The 26,191-nt window shown below is 37.9% G+C and overlaps 1 protein-coding gene across 3 annotated transcripts in view; it reads left to right on the top strand.

Moving 5' to 3' along the window:
* The first annotated feature begins 502 nt into the window (after positions 1-502).
* Positions 503-26,191, top strand: part of ptpn11b (protein tyrosine phosphatase non-receptor type 11b) — a 43,180-nt gene continuing 17,491 nt past the window's right edge. For 2 of the 3 annotated variants that reach the window (XM_040153519.1, XM_040153518.1), the window contains exons 1-3: positions 503-605; positions 17,344-17,466; positions 25,173-25,367. In XM_040153519.1, the coding sequence (XP_040009453.1) occupies positions 592-605; positions 17,344-17,466; positions 25,173-25,367 (332 nt within the window). In that variant the 5' untranslated portion in view covers positions 503-591. Of the gene's footprint in view, positions 606-9,331; positions 9,406-17,343; positions 17,467-25,172; positions 25,368-26,191 lie in introns of those variants that run through there. The other variant, XM_040153520.1, reaches the window with a different exon arrangement.

The raw sequence follows: 26,191 nt of genomic DNA, 5'->3' as shown, positions 1-26,191 counted from the left end.
TGTAAGATGGTCACGTTTGACAAAAGAATCATTTGGCTTACTTAAATAGCCTTTTTAAATGTGATAGTAGGCTACAACATGATGTTGTACTATCAAAATACCACGGAATTTTCAAAGTTAGTTTGGAGTTAACTTAGCACAAGCCAAAGGTTGTAATTATGTAATAATGATATTATCTCCTTATGAGAGTACCTTTTTTGATTAGAAATTTATATTGTAAAATAAAAATATAAAATATAAAACTAATAAAACAGAATGAAGATCCCCGTGCATAGGTCAGAGCACTAAAGCACACACACACAAAAAAAAAAAAAAACAGAGGTAGGCTAATAAGAACATAAAAACACAATACAAACGGGATTATTTCAAAGAACTGGTTGTTAAAATATAACAAAAATTCAAATGCTACGTGTTTCTCCTTAAAGTTAGGCTACAAGCAAGGCCTTTGTTTTGAAGGTAGTAACCGGATGGCGTGTTGGGAGTTATGTGTAGCTCAACACGCAGGTTAAACAGATCGCTCACTCTTCACAGCGACTCAGTAGAGGCACAGGGGGAACGTTTGAGGACAATTGACAGCTTTCGGAGACTGCTATGACATCTCGCAGGTGAAGTCGCGCTTTGTGTTTTTTCAACTGTCATTAGTCGCCCCTTAATATTTAACAGCCCCCCTTTCACCGCACGCGCAGCCAGAGATTGTGCGGGCGAGATTGACCTGAGGCTGCCGGCGAGAAAGCAGGGGCGCCTCAACTTTTTTCGTGCCACAGACCCAGTTAACAGAGGCACTTGTCGCCTCATATTTAGAATTTCATGCAAAGAAACGTCATGTTGTCTTTGTCTTGTTAATTATGAATTAGCACAGAGTTATATAACTGACTTTGCTTAAAGTAAGCCGGCAGTACGAGTGGCGGCGACCGAACGCTTTGATGAAACGCTGAATTCTATAATGTAGCTAGCTGCTGCAGAGTGAAGTAACAGTTGAATTAAAGTATACGTCGCGTTGCCCTCCTTTACTGTTTGACGTTAATTTACTTTCTGTGTGCATGTATTTGTGAATGGCGTGAGTTATGTCTGAGCTGCAGTTAAGTCAGACCGTACATATAATGTGAACATAACTCTTCCCACCAATTTCCATACATCACACAAGTTTTTATTTTTAAAAGTCTTAACACTTTTCTAATCTAGCGCTAGGGGCTATTTTTGTCGCGGTCCTCCTGCTTTGTCTCTCTCCGTGCGAAGTGAAGGAAATTGGCTTATAGCTTCCTGTGAATCTAAGCCCTAGACAGAAAGTATTGTATTAAACATACAACAAATTTAAAAGGGAACTTTTGTAAAACCCCGGAAAAAAAGTTTTCATAGCAATACTCTAGCAACATTAGCTTCAGGTCTTCACTAATGTATTGTCAAGAACCGTAAACCAAGTCAAGTGCTCATGTAATTAGTAACTGTAGCTTAAAAACAAGAACTATAAACACTATAAACTGTTTCCTACCAGTATAAAATGACTAATTAATACTAATAAGTTGTGAAAGTAATACTTACTTCTGCTTCCTTTTGGAAAAATAGTAATATTTTACCAACAGTAACTTGGTACTCTTCCTATATATTATTAACAACACATACGTCTGTGGACTAGTAATGACCTCACTGAAACATTGACCAGCTTAGTATGTGAGGAATTAAGAGTTGCTTTGTGCTGAACGCCAGGAACATGAATGGAGAGATGCATGGTGTGCTTATTGAGATTTTGCATTATTGGTTCATATAATGTCTAATTTTCTCCTAAATTGCCCTTTCCAGGTACTTTCCAGTACACAGGAAGTAAGCTAATATTACCTGCTATATGTATAAGTTAAAATAATAATGAGTCGAAATGTTTGTTTTGTTAGGGTTATTTGAGTTGGCATGTGAAATGGTGCAGTGAAATACAGCTATTTAAAGTTTAGGACTTCTTTGTAGTCCTCGTCATAACTAATAGTCAGTTTAAATTTAACTGTTCCCAACTGTTCCTCCTGGTAGAGGTTTCTTTGCAAGGTGACCTCTGAAATGTTGACTCCAGCAGTCGGCTTGTCGCTTGACCGTAATGGTTGTTGTGGACTCTAAAAAATGCATTGTTAGCAATCAGTAAGTTTACAGTAGATACAAATAGTCTACCACTATATGGGTAGAAAAGATAGAAGATGTGTTGTATCGCATGATGTTTGGCATGTGACTTTTGTGTCTTGTATGCCTTTTAGTACGTAAAACTGCAATGGTGAAATAATGATCTCGAGGTTAAAAGGCCAGTCTACTGATTTTAGTCCAGCTTCACAATACACAAAGGCATTTATTTCTCCTCTAACAGAACAAAGACTGTTGAATTCAGGCCATGTTATTTGGCAAAATAGCATTTCTCACAATCGAATCTAGCTGGATATGGCTTAGGCCATGGTACATCAAAGGGAGTTTGGAAACAGTAAAGCAGCCAGGCTGGCTGGGGCATTAATGGAAAATTCATTTTTTACAACTTTTTTCCTTTTCTTTTTTCTGCACACAATATTCCATAATCATGGTCCATTGCATTCTTTAGTTGCTTCCTGGTACACCTTGCAGGAAGGATCCACCTATCCACCAATAGATAGTTTTGTTTTTTAGTGGTGCTGTGTGTGGCTCCGCTTTGCATAAACTGTCAACTACAATCCAAATCCTTGTAAACTTGCTGCAGTGGCTGATTATCGGTAATTTGATGGTTGATTTATGTGTACATGAATACACAGATGAAAAGCTTAATCAAATTGTGTAGGTGCATATGTATGTATTCCTAAGGAAGGTCACTCATTCCTGCACACGTAACCTGAATCCAGTTGACTAATACAATAGAAACTTTGGGTAATTACTTTAAACTTTCTTTTCACTTTTAGTCTCGCTTTTGAAAACTTTGTGTGATTCAGATTACAGGATTAAGATGCACAAAATGCGCAAAATGCACAAAAGCTGTGCCCAGGAGACACTAAAAGTGGCCCCGTCTTGGTCAAAGGCTGGTGAGTAAAATGTTACATAACAGATGAGAATAGTGGCAAAAAACTATGAAAATAAGAACTATTTTTGCCATAATTTCTCACTATATCACTAGAGTTGCCCAGGGGCCAAAGCCACCAGCAGACTAAGATCAGAGATAGTGGGCAACAGTGAGACAAAGGTAATAGTTGTTTTCATGTCTGCCAGTTTCCATGGTTTGTCGCCGGCTGAGACACATATGACTGTTGCTCTGTGGCTCGTTCTGTACTTCCTGAGTTGAAATACCACAGGGGAACAATACTACAATGTGTGCCATCTTGATCTGATGGACCTGCACTCCTGTTGATGATAGTATCACTCAGGCTACCCATTTCATGAAGGATTTTAGTTCATCATACTATTGGGGAGGGATGGAATTTCCACATATTTTGTTATTGTTTTTGTAGTGAAGATTTGTGGCGGTTTATTCATAAAGGAACCATTTGTACTGTACCATCAGCGTAACAGTGATTAAGCACTGTAATGTGTTCAGTATAACTGTGGGTCCCGAGAAAGACGTAATGATGCAGAATCACTTTACACTGCTGTTCCATTTTTATTTTGCCAGTTGTTTCTCCGTAGTATTACAAACCTTCCACTATTGGAAACTACCTCTGCCCCCCTTTGTTTATGGAACAGACCTCGTCTGTCACTGAAACTCATTTGACCAACTGAGAACAGTGAGTCAGTTATCTCGATAAGCTGACAGGAAAACAACAGCCCATGTGGAGGAATAAGATAACACTGCCAACATTTCCAGGAGTGCTCTGAACAAACTGTTAGTTTTTTCCAGATACATGTTTTGCATATTTTTCATTTTGTTCGAACAGAAAACAACGGTGACAATGCATTAAAATTATGTCATCTCCACATGCCCATGATCTTTGAATGTTACTTAATGCTTCTATGATTAAACATTTAAGGGCAAAGTGCTTAAAAAATAGGAGAGGGCATGCTTTTCCAGGCTTATGTCATATATACACCTTAACATTTCAGAACCGCATTCCTGTCGTATTGAGCCATGTAAATCAAATCTTAGCGTTGATCGGGTTGATACTGCAACACCTGCTGTTGCTTCTGGGTCTGCTCTGTAGATAAATGACTGTGAATATTAAAGTCATGCTCTTTGAATGTGATTCAGTAAGAAGTGTTATTCTTTCACTGTCTTTGGCTGATGAAATGAGTAATAATAATAATAATGGTAATAATAATACTGCAGCATTTTAATACTGGTTTGGACATCGATTAACATGGCAACTTTCAGCCTTATGGCCTACTAACTATTATTTACCATTTAACTTCTCTTTGCCGGCAGGTCAGCGCTTATATGTTACAAAGTGCTTTACAAAAAGAAACAAAACCAGACAAGGCAAATAAAATAAGAATAAGACCAAAGAACATGAGCACAGAGGAAGTAAAAACCATAACATCAATACATGAATGGGAATAAAACAGTATAAATAAAAAACTGTCAAACATTTTCTGAAGCCTTTCACAAGTTTAAAGAAGAGATTTAAAAGAAGCTAGAGACTTAATGTGTCTGAATAATAGAAAATGTGGATTACAAGATACAAAAGTCATGTCAGTTAGTTTATAAAGTCTTAACTGGCAGCCAATTCTCAGTATCTTCATTTTCTGATAACTTGAAAGGGAGAAAAGGAAGTAAATCTTTTATATCCAGTATGTACATAGGTCTTAAACATGACCTACATTCAAACTAGTACGCTTTTAAGTTTGCATAATAAATGAGATATGTAAATCTTAGCAAAGTATTACCATAGATTTGCTTTCAATAATACGATTGTGATCAGTAACAGTTTCCTATGGACAAAATGCCTAATTTAACCACATCTATAATGCTCTGTCCTTAATAAAATGTAAAATCCCTGTTGTTGAATACAATTGTTTTGTATGCTTATTGAGTCGAAAAACAAAGCATGAAACTATTTGACACTGTTCAGAAAATGCAGACATCACAGCTGAGTGAAAAATATTACTTCTATGTTAAACATACTCTGTTTTTTCCAGTACAAGGGATTATGTCATTATTTTAATCATATGCATACTCATAATTGTTGCCAAGTTTTTGCACAGATGTCAGGAAAAATAGATAGGGCGGCATTTTCAAAAAAAAATTTCTTCTACAACAAATGTGCTTTGAAAACAGTCAAAATGATGAAGACTTTTAAGTGATTATTCTGTATCCACAGTTTGTTTCTTAATCTGGGTTTGTCATTTCAGGCAAGAAGTCCAGTGTATATTTACTAGTTTCTGTTTTCCAGAAAGTTTGGTTTCCAGGTTGTCTGTTGGAAAAAAAAATTGAATGTGTCTGTGAAAAAACATAGTAGTTACTTATTAACCAATATTGCCTGGGGCCACTTCTACTCTGCGTTTGATAAGTCCTGTTTACTCCATGTAAATACAAAAAACCACAAACTATGGAAACCCTGTTCTACTAGTTGTTTTTACAAGAATTGTCAAGAATTGTCAAACTACCCTGAAAGCTTCTGACCATTTGTCGTGTCACCGTTACCATTGTTGTTAATCAGTTAGTCAGCTTCTGCTGGCTTACATATGTGCAAGTGTTGAAAAACAAAGTGTATGCACATAGGCAGTGATTGCCTAAGTTAGTAATTTAGCTAATTCTATCAAGCTGAGTGCATGGTGCTACACAGAGAAGTTAAATTTTCAGCAATGGGGTGTGTGCGAGTTTTGCACCCCATGTAAACACCCCGCATCATCAGCTGGGCTAAAAATATATGCAACATTACCAAAATCCACACCCCATGGCTCGTCTGTGACCAATATAGGCCTAGCAGAGGCTTTCATGCTGCGCTGCGGCTACTAAGTATATCACCTTTTTGTCAGTGGGCCTAGACAGGAATGCTTTAAATAGCCGACCAGGGCTATATTGAACTTGAGACATTATGTAAGAGGATAGAGTGGTGGCTGGATGCACATTGGCCTGTTTCCCCTTAACCAGCCTGAGGCCTAACCTGCAGTTCCCAGCTGCCTCTGTCTCTCCCTCAGTACATCCAGTTTATTCTACACTTCCCTGTCGATGTCTCGTCAGATAGAAGCAGACTATTTGAAATCTCGTTTTCTTTTGTCATGTTTCTGTCTCTGTCTCTCCCTGCCCAAGGCCAGATGCAGGGAAATGGGGTGCCTGGTGGTTGTCAAAGGGAATCCTATTCTTGGAAAGCCCTGAGTCACTCCTGCTCCTGCGGTCATGATCTGAGGAGTTGAGGGAGAGAGATAATATGGATAGGGTTGTACAGGAGTGAAAGGCATGTTGTTCAGTCTGGTTTAAAGACCTCTCTAAATTGACAGTGACTCAAATCTACAGTACTACACAGATAAATCTTTTCAGTTAAATTAAAGGCTACACGTAACTTTGGGACATCAGTCACATCAACCAATAGGGCATTTCAATAAAATAATCTGAGTTTGATACTGTGGATCTGTATAGTCCTTTTGTAATACTCTGGCAGATTATTTATAATTTAATGTCAGGTGGTTGGCATTACCCATAGTATGAAGATAAACATTTTGGTAATCCAGAAATATATTTATTTTTTGTAATTGTTTGGCCTGTAGTTACATTATAAACTCTCAGTAGCAATTATTAGTGAAAACGAGTACAATATAAGGGTGAAAAACTTTAACTTCACGTACTTCCCCTGTAAACAAAGCAAGTTACGTTGAAAGTCTCATGAAAAGGACACTTTAAAATTTGTTTTGGATTGACACTTTACTTACTTTCAGTGGACAAAATTAATGTCTATTTTTACATTGTACCCAAATATAGAGTAATTGAAAATACATCAACAGCACTAATTGTAAGCATCATATTTACTACCTCTGGTTAATTTGACACTTGAGTATTTGTAAGCAAATAAGCAGCTGAAGACACTTTATGTCACTGGTTTCTAATAACCAGGTCTGTTTCTACGAGTATTTCTTGGTGAGTGATGGCCTAAAAGTTAATCATTAAATAGAGCAACACACACAGAAAGAGAAAGGGCAAATACATTTTGTCCTGAGCTTAGACAACGCAGACACTAAATAATAGTTTCACTGCAAATCTCAAAAAATCTATCAAGAGCCTTGGAGCCAGGATTGCATAAGTGACATTTGGGGAAAATGAGTTTCATAATTAAAAATAAAATGTCTTGTTTGATTTGCCTTGTATGAAAAGGACAGTTCTGGAATCAGAGCCAAAATCAAACTGTACAACAAAGTAGTTTTGTAAGTATTTCAACAAAATGTAAAATTCAGACTTACTTCTGGCTGTCAATATTAAAGATTCAGAATTTAAAATTTTGAGGAACTTAACCTTGATCTGTGGCTCTCAGAAGTGAAGCATTGTAAGGACCTTGTGAGATATTCCCCGAGTATTTTTGACAAACATGTGAACTGATACAACAAATGCTGATATGTTAAAGCTAAATTAGGCAGCTTTGAATCTTGGTGGCCCCACCGAGCAGCAGAAAGTAACTAAATTTTTGTAGACTTGTATCCATAATTCCTATAATGTGATAGGATTTGGCTACATTTATCCCAAATGGTAGTGTGCGGGAGAACTGTTCATTTTCAGAATTTCGTTTGATTTCAAAACGTTTCTTTTATGACTCCCTCCATGAAAAAATACAAAGCCATTGCTAGTGGCCTAAACCAAAATCTTCAGAAAAATGTCAGAGAAGTTGGTGACTATTTTTTTAGCAAGGTCAGAACATCTATTTTGCCAACGTCCAGCTTCCGGTTTTCACCACTTAAGAAGAAGGCAGAAATTAGGAATAATCCACTTTTGTTGCCTGGTTGTCCCTGCAAGTTCAACTAGGCCTTGCACTTTCATAACTGGCCACAGTTTTGTGGCTTTAGAGAGAAAACATTCTGGTTTGTTGTTGTAGTCTTAGTAGCAGTTTGCATTGGGTACAAACACAACTTAAGGCATCTTGGTTTGGGTAGTTTCCAATACTATGAAGTTAATGTTCAATATTTTTAGCTACACTAACTGTGTGGCTCTAGTGATGCCCATGTTGGGCTTTTCATTGGTCATTTAGTTGGTTGGTCAGTTGGTCCACTGACCAGACTGAAATATTTCAACAACCATGAAATTTTGTACAAGGTCCTCAGGGAATAAAGCCTAATGACTTTGGCACTACCATGAGGTTGGCCTGGTTTTTTTGTGTAATGCCATGACAGCTATTGGACGATTGCCATAAAAACGGGGATCACATGACTTTTCATTTTGCACCATCACCAGTTCTACATTTCACTTTGTCTTTACAATGAGCATTACAACTCAAAGAACTACTAGCATGGCTGTAGACTCTAAATTTTGTTATAAGTCAGTCTACAGGTGTGTGTTTGTGTAGTAACCAACACAAAAAAGGTGTGATTTAAAAAGAACAAATCACCTTTATTAGCCAATAATTATGAGAACTCATATTCAAATATGTTAAAAGTGGATGAAATCAAACAGTACGTTCCCTTTGAGATAGTTGCAAAGAGGTCATTAGGAGTTGCACTACAGTCCTTTACTGACATGCTATTGTCCTCTGCATTTATTTTCTAGCTAATCTGCAAATCTCCCTAACTAACCCCTGCAAAATTAATGGCCCAATGGCATACTGCTGAATTGGCTGGATTGGAGGGTTTTGCTTGGCAAGCGCTAACTATGATCCACTGTAACTACGCCACGCACGATTAGGTGTAATCTCCAGGCACGGGCAACACAGCTGTTGCATTTAGCCTCCGACAAGATAGCAGGGACCTTGTAGCTCTCAGAGACCTGGCACCCAGATCTGGCTTGGCCTGGTCTGGTCTGTGTTACAGCCAGAGAAAGCTCTGTTAGCTTTAGGATCAGAGAATGGGTTTTGTAGCACAGCCATGGGACAGCTGCTGACCTCTTAGGGTACACAGGCGAGAGAAGGTGAGGATGACGGAGGAGAGCAGAGGGTGGTTGAACCAGTCTGCCAGTGTCTGTCACATGTGTCTGAGGTAGGAAAGGAAAGAAGGCAGGGGGACAGCTGATAGCACCGACCAGTGCTGGTATCAGGCCTGCTCACGCTTGTCCAAATCCCAGATTAAAAGGCCTCCGCCCCCTCGCTCGTCCTCCTTCCGCCCCATACTATCTCTCTCTCTACAAAGCACCCCCTCCATTTCTCTGTCATTTCTCCTACTGTTTCTGTCTCACTCTATCTAACCTAGTAACACTTCTACAAGCACTCCCCCAACCTTCCCCTTTCGTCTCTATATCTCCCTCGATCCTTCCCACTCTCCCTTGTGTAACAGTGCCCAGTACTGGATTAATAAACTCTGAGGCTGCTGAAGCAAGGGGCTGTGGCACGCTTCGACCAGAATGGTGAGGTAGGGCAGAAACAATCCCATTCATCTTCAGTAAATTTTCTGCTTTTGGACAAACCTCACACCTCTTTTAACTCCTCCTCTTTCCGCAAATAATGGCTTTATTTTTTCTGTAATTTGCTTAATTTAATACACAGAATTCAGTGCTGTAGGAGAAAAAGTGAACTTGGGAGGGCATTTGGAGACCTTACGGTACAGAAATATTTGTGTATAAGTTCAGTATTTCTTTCACGTTCACTGATGTGTGTGTTGCTGTAAAGGTGGGTGTTTCAGGAGGTTTGGTTACAAAGTGGCTAAGAGTACACTCTAGTTGTTAAAAAGGCTGTTGAATTGTTTGCCAAGACACTCAGGAGAAGGTGTCCCCCTGCCTTCAGCTGACTGTAAACCTAAAAAGGTGCATAGTTGTGCAGTAGTTGCTGCTGTCAATTGTTTGAAGCAGCAGTCCAGTGTTTGCATCTGGTACCAACCCATCTCCATTGTTTTGATAATTTGACGACTAACAGCAGCGCTGTGACGAGGGATTAGATATGGATTAGTGACATAAGGTATTTTTGCCCCTCTGTTATTATTTTTCTGAGTGAATCTGTGTAGGATTAAAAACAATACCACAAGTAATCTGTCCACCAGCTGACACCCATGACCTTTCAATAGTTCCCCAGTACAGTTACCTAAATGTGGTGGCCAGTTTGAGTTTAATTGTAAAGGAAACTGCTGAGACAAGTGGAAAAAATATAGTCAAATAAAAGACGAGAATTACCAGATTTAGCAGCAATAACTGTCATAAATTGTGCGCGTAGCCCTGAGTTTCGAAAACTGCAGAGTACCATAAGCTGGCATGGATTGTCTGGTTAGATTCCATTTTAGCATTTCGCAGATGCATGGGCTAATATGTCAGCTGTTAAGTAACAAGAGAGAGAAACAGTGATGCCATGACAGTTCATCCACTGGAGATCACTGAAATATTTGTTCTCAACTGTAAAATTCTCCTATTCATGATGCTTAAAAAAATGAGTTTCAGGGATTCTTGTTTGTGTTACAGGTTAATTCAAAAACAGCAAATATATCATTATCGCAAATATCTACATTGGTATTGGCCCCAAATTATAGAGCAATATCAGTTGGGCTATAACTTTGCTAGGCATAGCTGGATAAACTTTTGCTACATTTGCCTTCTTTTATTAAAGGAAAAAGGGGTTTTGTAGAACATGTAGAACATGTTTATTATCCTCAAATGTACTAAAACTCGCTGTATCATGTCACCTCTAGTATTGAAAAATCTTGAAGGTTATCCAGCACTACATATAGTTGGTAAGATATGGATATTAATATAAAGATTGAGTGCTGTGATCCACCGAAAAGAAAACTTTTTCTTAAGTTAATCAGACACTTTTCTTGAGATTCAGATCTTGTGCTTACAAGATACTGGAAAATGTAAACAACAATAAAACACAAACAGTATGGCAAAATACATGATAAACCACTGCAAAAAAGGAAAAACATTCCAGGTCAATTGCCATACAAAAATCTTAAAAATGCATTTTACACATTTTCCAGTTTGGTGATTTGATTATATTTCAAACACAGTATTGTTACTTAAGTTTTTCTGTTTCTGTTTGACCTCATACACTTTCCACTAGATGCAATGTCAGTAGTGTATTTTTAGGGACAAGATACCATTAGTGCCACTAGTATCTCCTATGGATTCACGTTGAATATTGTGAATAATACTTTTATCACTTTCTCAGTGCCTTTGAATCATTTCCTGTTTGACTCCAAATGGTCCATCCTAAAGTGAACCACCCAACCTCCCCACTAGACTTCCAGAGATATGTCTAATGTCACAGGGAGGGCCTTGTCCAGGGCACTCTCTGCTCTGACATGTATTTATGACTAATCCCCTTGTAATCGGTTACAATTTATTATTTGTAAAGTTCCTCCTATAATCTTCTCCCTCGGCTTGTGAAATGAGAGAAAGCGCAGCAGATTAGTTTTGCCCCCCAGGGTTAGATGTCTGTTCTGTAGCGTTCAGTCTTATGCGATCGGGTACCGTCCAGGGATTTGTCTCAGTCTTGTTTTCATCGTTAAACGCTCTCTGTTCACTTAGGCTGGAATGATATTTGCATTTAGATCAAGCTGATTTTTAGTTTAAATTGGTATTTAAGTTAAAATTGCATGTGTATATTAGTCCTGTTGATAAACCTCCAATAATGGAGGATCCTCGAGGACGACAACAAGGAGGTGTAGTGTACCATATTTCACATGGCATTCCTTCCTGTACAAAGCCTATCACACTTTAAGCATTGTTTCTGATTCTCCTGCAGTGTCTGTTTCTCACTTCACTTCACCCTTCTCATGTATCCACTCTGTCATAGTCAAAACAGGTCAGGCTACTTAAGGGCTGGCCAGTATACTGACTTTTTAAGGTATATCGATATATTTTCAAAAGAGATATAGGATGAGACAGTACCATTTATATGTCTGTTTTAATAAAAGCGCTTGTGACATCTCACGTGGCTTTGATTTAAGACTAAACATTTAGCCCACTTCGTAGACAATATGGAAATATATATCGTGTATCACCATTCAGTGAAAAAAATCCCACAATATGATTTTTGGTCAATATCAACATAATCAAACCAGCCCCAGGCTACTTTGTCATTGACAAGCAGTCAGTGTCACTTTAATCCATCCATTGAGTGCAAAATGGTGACAGTTGCTTCAGCTCCAAAAACATACATGTCTGACATATGCATTTCCCAATTCCAAAAAGCAATTTCAAGCCGTTTTTCCATATAGTTTTAGTAAATGACAGTCTCAATTAATTTGATCTGAATATTTAGGTCATTCTGTCAAACAAACTCTAGCAGTTGACAATACGAATGTCAGGCCTAGATATCCTTGTCACACAGTGATTACATTTATATTTTTGTGGTTTTAAGAGTTATTGAAGAAATTAGTAGAAAGTATTTCCGTCACATAATGGGCTGAGATTCAGACCTGTGCACCAGAAGGGACCATAACGGTATTCCGGTGTGTATTCACTGCTCTGAGGTGACACAAGATCTGCTGAGCTGACACATGAGTCTTATTTTTATCTTACTGTCATGGGTTTGTGTCATACAGTGTACAAAAACAGAAACAGCTAAATGCTCGCCCACTGTTAAAGCTTTCAGATACTATCTTCTCAGCATGAGCTTCATGAAGGCGCTCTTGTGTCGCCTGCTGCCTGCTCTCCGCTGGGTTATATTAATCAATAATAATCCTTTGTAATGTGTTGGGGGTGGTGGTGAAAGGCTACAATTTAGGATGTGAAAAGCATGATTTCCATTACTCATTTGGTCTATATGTCAATGTCAAAAAAAAGTCTGTTTTCCAATTCTTATTGAATCATTGACATTTACAAGCATTTTTCTTTCCAAAGACAAAGTCAAGGGCTGCAACTATAGGTAATTTTGGTATTTGAATAATCTGGGGACTAATTTTGGAACTACTTTGTCAATCTTACAGTTATTTTCTTATTTACATTACTCTGAACAAAAAATAAGTAAATACATAAATTAACCTGTTAAAAATTTTATGACAGTTTAAAATCTATTTAGGTAAATGGTGGAAGAGGGAGGGAGGGAGGAGAGAACAAACAAAAAACAGATGAATATTTAGTTTCATTTTCAGTTAATCTATCCATTACAGGGCTCCAGACCAACTTTTTACATTGGTTGCACTGGTATGCCTAACTTTTATTTATGTGAACCAGCACACAATTTCGGTGCACCCAAAATTTTTCACTGTGCCTTTGGTGCCAAGGTAGTACATTTTAAGGGTTACCTTTTGTGTCACTTCCCATACATATTGGTAATTTTCTTAACACATTATGTAAATGATTGTAAACAGTAATAAAGGTGCAGATACATGTGCAGGTGCAGATACCCTATTCTGACGGGTCTTCCCAGAATGTGGGTGGGAAAAAAAATAATACTACACACATACACTAACTGGAAGGTCGGTGGTTTGATCCCCGGCTCCTCCAGTCCACATGTCCTTGGGCAAGGTAATGAACCCAAAATTGCCTCCGATGTATCATCGTTGTGTGTAGAAAACACTGTATGTATAGAAAAAGGGGGAAAAAGGTGCTGTATGAATGTGTGGGTGAATCTGGCATGTAGTGTAAAGCGCTTTGAGTGGTTAATAAGACTAGTAAAGTGCTATATAAGTGCAGTTCCTTTACCATTTACCATTTTACGCTTGGTAATGGACGTGTTGCTCAGTTGGGAAGCAGTGGCACTGTGCGTAGTGTGTCAAATACATGGCATTCCTGGAATTTAAACCCCTTTTGCATAGAAAGAGGTTTTAGCTAATTGCTGGTGTTTCCACCCTTACTTGAAATTACTGTTTTATAGACATCACAACTAGAACTGCCGTCAAACACCCAGTGCTCCCACTACGATCCTCCCTCCTTTTAAACAGTTTGCTTCGTCTGTCAGTCTAAGAATAAGTAGACCTACCAGAACAGAATGAGATATAAACAAATAATATATATAGAATAGAATGTTTTCTATAGAATGTTAAAATAAGGAGATATTAATATTAACATACTGTAAATAAGAAATTGTAAAAAAAATATGTAAAGTGTAGAAAATAATAAAATATGATGCTGAGCTTTGGCTCTGCTGCCTGGTAATTAGTCCAGTCCTCACAATATTATACAATTAGTTTGGCTATACAACTAAAACACAAGTCTATAGGCTATGATTGCAGCTTTATTATTAATTTTATCAGCTGCATCAGGCCCATTCATAGTGGCTTCCACAGATTTCCTTTTCCACATTTTCAAATATGAAATACTATTTCTACTATGCGTGCATCCATACTGTCCATTATGCCCAGGTAATCAACATTTTAAATTCAATTTTTAATCGTCAATGTCAATCCATCCCTTTCCATCTTGCATTAGTTTAGAGTTGTAACTAAATCTTGACTGCGTGACTAAATAGTCATTGTCTTGTTTTAAAATGATATTCATCTGTGACGAGTGCCATCACACCCATATATTGTCTGGACTGGTCTCCACGGAGGTTTCTGCTGTAAAGCGTGAGTTTCATTTCGTGCATGCGTATATGAACAGATGTTCACACGTCACAAAAAACAGCTCTGGAAGTGACTGTTAAGCAAGACACAGACAGCCCAAGATGCACTGCCCAGCTGGATTAGCGAGACAGACAGACTAAAGAGAGATGCATATCAACTTAACATTACTGTTATTTGCTGACATCAGACTTGGAGAGGAGAGAACACATGTTTACTTGATTACTGTTCCCACAATTCGCTTTCATTTTTTATTCTCTCTCTCTTTTCGTGACCAGATGGATAGTACTGCTTCATCCTCTTATCGAAGTTGTAAACATTGACACCCACTTTGACATGATGGGGAGGCGGGGCCCTTGCATAATTTGTGGCGCCCTACGCAACTTGCGTAGTGAGTGTATAACGCCACCTGGCTCTGACTGTCAGAAAACATGCCGGCATTGATAAAAGGAATTGACAATTTTGATCCAGTTCTCATCTGGAACTGGTTCTTGATTCCTATCCGTAGTTGTTACTGAGGGTTGCATCGCTGTCATGCTGCTTAGCAACTGTAAGTTACTGAGATTTTACTAAATGGCACATGAAGGACAAAATGGTCCATGCACTTTTTGCAACCTGTTTGTCAAAGTGATTACATGGAGCCCCCCCATCCCACAAAAAATGCACAACACCATGTCCCAGTACCATTTCACATTTTTTTGTCACTGATAGACAACACACCACTTACTGTGTTCGTATGCAATTTAATGTCAGTTTTGTCAAAGCCCCCTGCCTTGACACAAAAATGGGGCCCTGGATGGCTAATGGTGCATTGGATTAGCCAGCAATTGCAAACAGTAGTTACGGAGGTTTAACCCAATGATCCCTTCTGAAACAGAAGCTCTAAATCCACACAGCAGACATACAGCCATTCACTGGGACATTGCTGCTCTACCTACTTACTGCCTCTTCAAGACTAATATAGTTCGTCACACATTAAATACAGTTTTTATGCAACGCAACTGCATACTAATGACATTGCCACTATGTGGATGCACTTGGTTTATATCTTGCAGCTGTGTCTGAATGATGAATAATGTATATGGTTTGGTTTGGATAAGTTGCAGTGTAAAATACTTAGTAAGGGAGCAACACCCAGATAATCAGTCAACATACCTGAGAAGTGTATAGGATAAATATTTGCCTTGGGTGTTTTGAGACGGAGGAAGTAACATGTAATTATTAGCTTTGGCTTTGCAGTACTATAAACCTGAGTGTCATTCTCTGTCAAACCACCACAGGAGATTGAGTTTGCATGTATTCACCGATTCATCAAGAAAAAATGTATGTTCTCTTTTTATTTTTATTGAAAATAAGAAATAAACTTTGTACTAACACACTACCATAATCATGATTACAGATATTGTATTAAAACATCTTTGAATAAATATTTAGGAATAAGAGCATAAATGCAATGGGATACAACTTTCAGCAGTTACAGTTACTTCCCGTTCATCCCTAGATCTACTACTAGTTTTATTTTTCATACAGCTCACTTTTTGAAATAATATCAGTCAGACTACTACTGTTCAACATAGTTTATGCTGTTGTGTTATTAGGGAAATTTATTTACTGGTGTAACTGTACTCTAAAGTGTAAATAAAAACAACAACAAAAAACAACAACAACAAAAACATCAATCATGTGAGACCAGTCATCTGATACAAAGAAGTAGGCAACCAATGTGAGACCTAAAATATAATTTATTTTAGGTTGATGTAAGTACAGTAAGTTCAGTGGCTTCACAATTAGAAAAGCTAAAAGATTAACATTATCAAAGTTGTGTTATAAAGGAAACGATTAGGATGAATATTCATAAGCAGAAACTACAGATTCTGTTAATCTATAATCAGTTTCCTTCTTAAATAATGGAAGGTAGTCCCAATCATCTGAAAAGTGAGTCCATGGACAGACCTCACATTGACTATGTTCCTAACAGTCAGTGCATCACAGAAGAATAAATGTACAACCACTGCCCAAGGATATGCTGTATGTCTACACGGCTGACAATCATTGATCAGCAGAGCACAGGTCAGAGAGGCGGAGATACTACTAAACTTTTTCCATACACCAGCCATAAACACGCAGTAGCTGAATAAATTGCCTAATAACCTTGACGGGCTATTTTTCTTCTCAGTTTCTGGGCAAAACCATCAAACCTGTAAGTAAAATCCAGGGTTCTGAGCTGGATTTTCTCTATAATGACTGTCCTTCTAGAGAAGAACTGATCTTTGCAAGTAAGGTTCAGTTACTTAACTCTAATTAGCTGAGACTTCTTAAAAGGTGCTATTATTTTTAATGTAGAGCATAAAAAGAACAAACTAATAATCAAGATGACTGAGAGATGTCTCTGCTTCATGTCTTACGGCCAGTCCTTCTCTAGGCATGGAGTTTCTCAGCAGGAGTCTGTTTATTCGGCAATATTTAAAAATCCTACTGCTGGTCCAGTCAGCTCAGTTCCATGTATGTTCTTGCAAATGGTTATGAGATGTTTAAAAAGGGCTAGACTTCCTATAATGTTTTCCCAGTGTGGATGTGTTTGTCCTCAAAATAAAGCTGAAAATTGGTACTTTTTCTACTTGGACTCAGAATTCGTGAAATATTTAATGAAAGATTATGGATGGCAGTTATAAAGTATGTACAAGATTGGTTCATTAAATGAATAAGCAATATACTTTTCTGAACTCAGGCGATCTATTGTGTTGGTGCCCCTTTTGTCTCCATAGGCAGGGAAACTGGCACAGATAGCACATATTCTTCTACGATGGACACATGGTTAATTTGGGTGTGTAACAGGCCATTCTTTCCCCTAATTTTCAGGTGGTTCCACCCCAACATCACTGGAATAGAGGCAGAGCAGCTCCTGTTGACCCGGGGCGTCCACGGCAGTTTCTTGGCCCGGCCCAGCAAGAGCAATCCAGGGGATTTCACCCTCTCTGTTAGGTAAGTAATCATCTTCTCTCCCTCTTTTTCTTTCCATGTTGTTTTTATTGTTTACCATCAGCCTCACTGCTTAACCTCACTATTCTCACCACTTCAAAGTTCAGCCTCAAGAAGAAACAAAGCTCTGGTGCTGGCGTTTTGACCGGCTGGACAGGTGATTATTGAAGCAAGTGGTTCTCTCTGGAAAATAGTCATTGGTATAATTGGTCAATTTTAGGCCATTTGCTAGTGATCCAATCCACAGTGATTTAAAGTGAGTTGAACTGTGTAAGACTGAAATCCTGGACAACCAAAAATTCCAAACAAACAGAACTCAGTGTCCAAAGATCAGACACTCAGTACCACTAAAATAATTTTGTGATCGTGGACTTAGTCAGTTTACAATCTGACAACGAGGAGCGACTGTGCTGGTTTGACTTATGTGGGAAATTCACCTCTCAGGAAAGAGCAAGGTCTTTAGAGTCTCCAGTCAGTATGTGTCTGCAAGTGAATAGATGGCATTTAAACAGAAGTTGTTTTGTGTGAGTGTTTCTAGGAACCTGTTAGATAACACATTTCGAATTTGCGATTTGGCAACATTCTGATTAATTTGTTCAGCAGGGTGAAGCTGAAGTGACCAAAACAACCCCGGATAGGTGTAATACCATGTGAAGCCTGTCATTCGTGCCTTAAAATATATTTTTCTTAATCTCTTTAATTGAGAGCCATGGTGTGTTGCAGAGAATGTTAAGATTCTGGTAAGTACGACTCAGCACAACGTGCTGTGGCAGTTACAGAGAGCAGTAAACAAAGTGAGAGAGAAGAAGAGGGCGTTTGAAGAGTGGCTCTTCCTTGGCAACGGAAACTTTTAAGAGATACATCAGTCACCCAAGTGCCTGGAAGAAAGTCCAAATGAATTTGTTACTCTGTGACTAGCTGGCATGACGAAATGGGTAGGGAGAGGTTTTGTGTGTGTGTGAGAGAGAGAGATACAGAGTGAGAGAGAGAATTAAAAGAAAAAAAAACTGATATTTGAACAGGCAGCTTTATATTTGCTTATACCCATTCTTTAAAAGAAAACCCCATGACTTCAAAACCTTCAAAATAACAGATGGGTAGCATCTCAGTATAGATGTGAATCCTGTGTTATACATGTAGGTATGTCCTGCCACAATATTCTGTTTCTCACGAAATTTTATAAAATTTTACCAACTACCAGGGGAAACCTCAGTCCCCTGTAGCTGTTTGTGATGATAATTGGAGAAACCAACACATTTTACAGCTCCAATACACCTCTGTTAGTGAAAACAAGACTTTCAGGGCCCCACTGGCAACTCTCTCCTACGCAAAATAGCTAAGGCTTGTCTAGAAAGTCGCTACATATGTCACTAGGTGCGTCGATAAAAGGGTGTGAAAAGTCAGTCAATGTAGCAACAAAGGTGCTAAGTTGGCAACAATACCTGTAAACAACCCCCAGATGACACGGTAGAAACCGTTTGTGCCAATTCATTTTGAAAGAGCAGCGACCAGTGGTGTAACTTTATCGGTCAGTCTGTCTCGGACATCCACATTTATAGGGTTGTCTCAACTGTTGTAGTCCAGCCAAAAATTATTTAAAATGTAAAAATATAGGAATTCAGTATTTACAGAGAGCTTTTTTTTTACCAGATTGTACAGCACTAAATAAAGTCTGTAAAATGTTGAGAATATTGTAATATACTGAAGATAATTTCTACATCCATAGAAGTTATTCTTAGGCAGGATATCATTCTACGTAACTCATTTTCCGTTTCTCTTAACACACACACACACACACACACACACACACACACACACACTGTCTTATCAGAGCAGAAGAGAGGCTAATTAGCTAGTCATTAGCCAGGTTTCATCTTACTAAGGCTATTATGAGTGGGACAGTCACTGTGAATGTTCAGATTTTAATGGATGCTGAGGGACTCTGTTGTCCCTCTCTCTCTGTCTTATTGTCCTCTCTCTGCCCCTCCACTTCTTATCTCCACCACCTCTTTTCTTTTCTGGTCCACGAAGTGAACAGAAGAAGGAGGGGTTAGACAGAGCTGCTGCTCAAAAGTGTCTGAATGCTGAAGTCGGAGATGTTAATGAGAGATTTTTGAGGGTTTTGAAAATGTAATCAATTCAGAGTTAAATAAAACTCAAAGAGAGAAAGTTAGAAGCAGAAAAACTTTGGCCATAATTTATATCCAAGTCCAACTTTGTAAGGAGAGCAGCCTGGTCAAGTTTACTCCATAATTTTTCATGCACTTTATACACTCTAAAGACCCCAAGGAGGAATTTAAGGGCAATCTTGAGAGGATTTCGCAAGGCAAATTACCGCAGAGAGCAAATGGATTTTCTCCCAGCCTCTATATTATATAATTTTTATTATATAATGCCAGGGTTTACTTAGATATGTTTCCACTGCAGCTAGGCTATTTATAGGATTATGCAGTTGAGTAAAAGAGAATTTCACTATCATTATTGTGAATGTTAAGTCAATTTGTGAATGTTGACTGTATTGAAAATGCATTTCTCCCCAAGTCTTCATTTCCAACTTTTTAAACAATTTCTTGGTTTCTGTGTCGAATGTACTGTAAATATTGCATTCTGACATCTAACCTCCCCCTTCATGACATGGCCCAGTTTAACACTCTCAGCTAATAGTGGCATTAGGTGTAGCTAGATCAGCACACAACGATAACTGTACAGCGTGCAAATGTTTGTGTCAGTGTTTCTGCTTTTCTTATACATACAGAGTTCCCATTGCATGTATCATAAACAATACACAACACCTGAACAATGGGCACTTTTTGTGCTTCGAACAGTACAAACAAGTCATTTGAAACACTGTATCAAACTAAATGTATCCATTTTACTTCTACCTGTAAGCATGGCTAACTGCTAGCTACTGTTAAGTATGCTTGCTGCTTTTAGCAAGCAGTCCACAACAAATCTATTTTTGTACAAATCCATGTACAAAGATAGCATTAAGACACAGAAACTCTTTCTTAGTGTACTCTATCATGGATTATTGACAGTGGTTGTTACATTAAGATGAGGCAATCTCAGTGCAAAGTACAGACTCTATATTTTACTTTAAGCTCATTCATCTCAGTATCTGATACCCCAGATCCAACTGTCATATATCTTTTTTAAAAATATTGTGAGAGGCAAGTCAAAGTCATAATGTAGAGCATTAAAAGAACAAACTAACAATCAAGATGACTATATATATATATATATATATATATATATATATATATATATATATATATATATATAGATATAGATATAGATAGATAGATAGATAGATAGATAGATAGATAGATAGATTTTGAATGTTAGTTTGTTCTTTTTATGCTCTACATTAAAAAAAATAGCACCTTTTAAGAAATCTCAGCTTATTAGAGTTAAGTAACTGAACCTTACTTGCAAAGATCAGTCATTCTCTAGAAGGATAGTCAGACAGATCGAAGCTATCCATATGCTCAAGTTTTAGCCATTGTCCCTGGACTAGGATATGTGGTACTGCTTTTGGACAAATAGTATATATAGTAAGATTTCCTGGTTGTATGAATTAGCACAAACCTCATGCCTCAAATTCCCCGGCTTTTAGAAGTGAGTGTAACACAGCTGAGAAAACAGAGAATGTACATAGTTAGAAAAAAAGTCTACTTTTTACCAGAGGATGCATTTGAAGTGTGCGTGATTCTTTCACAGCCTATCAGGGCAAGCTCTTGAGACACAGAACACACTGACCTGACATAACATTTGAACTTTTATATCAGATTTGAACATGGCTCCTTTAGAATTTAGGTTAAAAACCAGTGCAGCAGTATGTTCAGATGCAAAAGTGGAATTGAGATACAGGCTAAAACTTTATCAACCTTTATTTGATAAGTGGACTGGCAGCAGTAAAAGGAATTTCTCAGTGGTGTCAGGCTGTGTTGAGTGAAAAATATTGCTTGGAATGGCTTTAGGGCAAAGCAAGCAATAATTTATATTTTCTAGACTTTGTAGATGCATATTTATGTGCATTTTTGAGCAAAATATATTTCTCAGTTGTCCATGTTTGTGTAATCAGTTGTACTGATCTATATACTAAAACCCACTATCTTACAGGATTCAGTGCTCTGGCTTGAATGTTGAGAAATTTTAACTCTTAATCCTGCTCATAGATGTGATCTGTTTACTGCTTTGGCTGTTAAACTGTAGCAGAATAACAATGCTCTGATCTGATAGAGAGGCACAGTGACATTATGTACATTTGTGCTTCTGCTCAGTTGGTCCTATCAATGCAAACCAGTTCATAGCATAATCAAGGACAAAATTTTCTCACTTGCTTCATATGTTTTTCCAGTAAAGCAGGGTACCATTGCACTATAACATTAAATACATTGTAAATATATGAATTCCAATGCATATAGTTAGGATATACTATATGTATACTCTGTTTTTTCTTCCTGTCACTCTGAAAATTTACAGTTATTCAGTTTTATTTGTAGTTTAAGATCCTAAAGTTTGTATTTTTTGCCTTTGGATAAAAATTTTAAATATCCTGGTTTTATGTGATCATCGTGTGGAACAAAGCAGTAAAGCTGAGATCAGTCTAGCGCCTTGTTGTCAGTAACTAATGTGAGTAGAATTTCAGAATGATAAAGCAGTCTTATTCCAGACATGCTATTTTCAGGCAGTTAAGCAGTCTTTTGCAGCTTAGAAAATCATAAAGGATGGTGGGGAGAACATATGCACTGATTGGAAAATACAGAACTTTGTTAAGTCAGGAGGAACAACCTTGTACTTCTCAGTTTTATGCCAAATCCTCCTCTGTTAAAGTCTTAGGACCCAATCGTTGTCAATATAGTGAGAACAGGTGATAGACAATATATGGGGTTCTTTGTTTTTTTCACAGTTAAATGTTTTAATCCTACATAACTTTTGATGAGACTTTCTGGTATGCAATAACTTTTTAATACTTTATAATTCTCAACTGTTAAACTTCCTACATGGATTACATTACTGCCCATCTTTGAAGGTTGAATTTGGTTTCATGATTGTGATTACATGGCATCTAAATGTAGGAGAAATCTATGTCATTTTATTGAGCTTGAAATTATCCATAGACTACTATGCAAACATGGGCCATGGACCTAGATGGTTTTCTTATTTGTTATAGAAAAGATAGTTTTTCATTTTAGTCTTTCGTGGACAGTATGGAACCACCATTGAGACAAAGAACTATTTCTCTTCATGTTCAGCCACAAAGCAAGGCTATTTGTGGATTGTAACTTTTTATGAATAATTCATTACATAATGTATGAACTGTACTTGAAAATAAGCAGGAAAAAATCTGTCACGTTGTCTTAATTTCAGCAGAAATTGGCCAATTTATACACACATCAAGTCTTTTGTTGCACCTTCTGCTAGTTTATTAGGTTGTATCTTAATAAGGTACAAAGTAGGAAGTTCTTTTTTACTTGGTAAATTGGTTAGTAAGATAACTTTACAAATACAATGGGAGAAATAAATATTCAACACGTCAACATTTTTTTATGAAACACTGTTACAATGCAGCAATTCACATGAAATTTCGACCAGACATTTGTATAAACTCCAGAAATTGACACAGATAAAGAAATCCTAACATTACAGGATACATTGCTTATTTCCTACACTGTACATCTGTGGTACCTAATAATTTATGATGTGTATCAAAAGAGGTTTGGTATAGTTATCACCAAAAGAGCAATAGAGTGTGATAATGTGCTCAGTAGAGCGCAGACATCTGTCAAGGCCAATGTAAAACCACATCCACCAGACTTCAGAGGAATATTTTAGAATTCATAGTACGTGTTGCAGATCTGGGCCAAAATTTAATTGGTTCTTCCCTGGCGAATGCCCAACCCCTCCACCAAGTTTGGTGCAAATCGGTTAAGTAGTTTTTACATAATCCTGCTGACAAACAAACAAACAAACCAACCAACCAACAAAAAAACAGACACGGGTGATCACATAACCTCCTAGGTGGAGGTATAAAGACAGAAAATCAGTTTAGGTAATCTGTCATGTATCAGAATAGACTGTAGCAGACATGATGCTGAACTTGCCTCCCTGTATTCCTTCTGTAAAGAGGGCTGCCTTACTGCATTAAACCCATAAAGGTTATCAGTGTCTGAGCGAAGGAGAGTGGTAAGTGAATGAAAATGTAATGGTTAATGGTGTTAAACTCCGAGAGAAAAGGGGCTTTCGCCTGAGAGTTGAGGAGGGGCCTTTAACAGGGCCACAGACCTGTGGCACCCTGCCAACAGCCACTAATAGAGCCATAAAGCAATTACCAGGAAACACTGAGAGAGAGAGAGAGAGAGAGAGATTCTGGGACAGATGAATACAAGAATGGAGCAAAGGATTTACAGTATGTTGAGTGGGAGGATCGAAGGCAAGAATTTGAAATTTTTGAGAACAACAAGAAAAGTGATGGAGGGAAATCGCATTTGTGCCATTTGATATGACCATTAGCTGATAAGTCAGTATGAGAGAGAGAGGAGGCTGTTGTATCTCAGCCTGGAGATCAGATAGTACTGACTGTCTGACTAACCCCCCTGTGGTCACTAAAACAGTTGTGTGTTCTTGTGTCATTGTACTTAATATGTTTACAGGATATTTTGTCGATCACTGCTAAAGGAACATGTTTAACAAAGTCACTGGAGATGGAAAATGGAAAAGTAGATTTACATAGTAGGAGTACAGTACTATTGAGCCGCATCTTGTTTTTCACTTGCTTCCAGGCAGGATTTTATACGTGTTTGTGTGTGTCTCAGTGTGTGTTCGTGTGCACCTATTCAAACCAGCCAGAGGACTTTGAATATGCAAAGTGGTAGCAAATGTTTTTGGCTTATCAGTGTTTGAGCTCAGCAGCTGCGTGCATTTTTTTCCTACTGTTCTGCAATCACGATACAGCCTGACTCCAAATATATTAAATATGAGAACTACAGAGTATTTTTTTAAAGTTATGATCCCTCGTGAGAAGATTTGTTTTTTTTTGTTTACAGAAGTCAAAGTGATAAATATTCTTTGTGCAATAAAATTGGTCAGTATATTTTAAATCACTGTCTTTGTAGCTTTTTCTTGCATTTTCTCTCCTGAAAAAGCTTGCAGCTTTTTTATCATTTCATTTTTGCCACAGATGGAAAAGTTACCTTATTATATTTAACAGTTCTATGCTTATTATACTTCCAGGTCTCGCAATAAGCTTTAGTATTGCAGAGATATGAACGTGTACAGACAGAAGAAGGTAGATTAGTGCGAGAAAAATACAGGAGACAAATTAAAATATATCACCACATTCAGGCAGATTCTTTAACATGTTTTTAAGAAAATGAGGTTCAGTTTCTTAAAATAGTGGCAGATGACTTGATAAGCAGGATATTTTTATAGTATACTTCATATGCACTTACGCTTTGTGAGTGAATGTGGGCGACAAAGTGTGTATGGTTGGTTTTAGGCATTTGCTTGTGATAGTTAAGGTTAGGGTAAGGGGCTAGGGAATGCATTATGTCAATGATGGGTCCCCACAAATATAGCACAACAAAAATAACAACAAAAATACAGACAGGAAAATGATGAGCGCTTCTTTGAAGTGAGTCCATCTCTGTTTACATGCGTGATAACAAACAAACAAATTAATTCCCTCTGTGGTTTTTCCCGCACAGGCGTAATGATGAGGTGACCCACATTAAGATCCAGAACTCAGGCGACTACTACGACCTGTACGGAGGCGAGAAGTTTGCCACACTGGCCGAGCTGGTGCAGTATTACACAGAGCAACAGGATCTGCTGCGCGAGAGGAACGGCCATGTCATCGAGCTCAAGTACCCACTCAACTGCAAGGACCCCACCTCTGAGAGGTACTGACATACTCACACACTAATGCCCACACATGCAAATACGCTCACATTTATGTACAGCTAAGCACAATGTTGATAAATCCAGGCAGATAGACACAACTAATACATATAAAAGGTTAGTTCAATATGTTGCAGATCCATTTGAACTGCACATAAATTCCTCTCTGACCACAGACAGTTATTTTTGTTCTCACAGCTTCAGGGGTGTCAGACTGTAAAGCTTTATCCTGCCATGAGAAGCAGCTAAACCACCTGAGAAATGTTATTAGTCTAGCTTTCGGTGCAGTTACAGTATCCTCTTATGGCCTAAATAGTGTTGGTGAGGCATTTTACCCTGCAGAGAACAAAACTTTGGGAAAAATACTGAATACTTGTAATTTTAATTTTTAATTTGATTTAAATCAACTCAGCTTTATTTATATAGCACCTTTCATGCAAACATGCAGCCCAAAGTGCTTCACGAAGTAAGATTAAAATAGCAGAGACAAAAAGGTAAAACAAAAATAGACAACAATGAATAGAACTTAGCAAGGCTTAAAGATGACAGCAATAAAACAATAAAATCTTAAAAATAAATGAAAGTCAGTGAAATAAATAAACGCACGGGATAAAAAATATGAAAATCAATGATTAAGACTTAAAACTAGGGCAACAAATAACGAGGCAGCTTAAATAAAAGCCAGGCTAAAAAGACATGTCTTGAGGTTTCTTTTAAAAATGTCCACAGAGGTGGAGTCCCTCAGATCCTCAGGCAGAGTATTCCAGAGACTAGGGCCACAGTGGCTAAAGAAAACAAAGGCATGAATGTAAATCATGTCACTTTT

The sequence above is a fragment of the Xiphias gladius genome, chromosome 18 (assembly GCF_016859285.1).
Source record: "Xiphias gladius isolate SHS-SW01 ecotype Sanya breed wild chromosome 18, ASM1685928v1, whole genome shotgun sequence".
Classification (NCBI taxonomy): domain Eukaryota; kingdom Metazoa; phylum Chordata; class Actinopteri; order Istiophoriformes; family Xiphiidae; genus Xiphias; species Xiphias gladius.
Note: the sequence above shows the minus strand (reverse complement) of the source record. Positions and strands in the feature narration are given on the sequence as shown.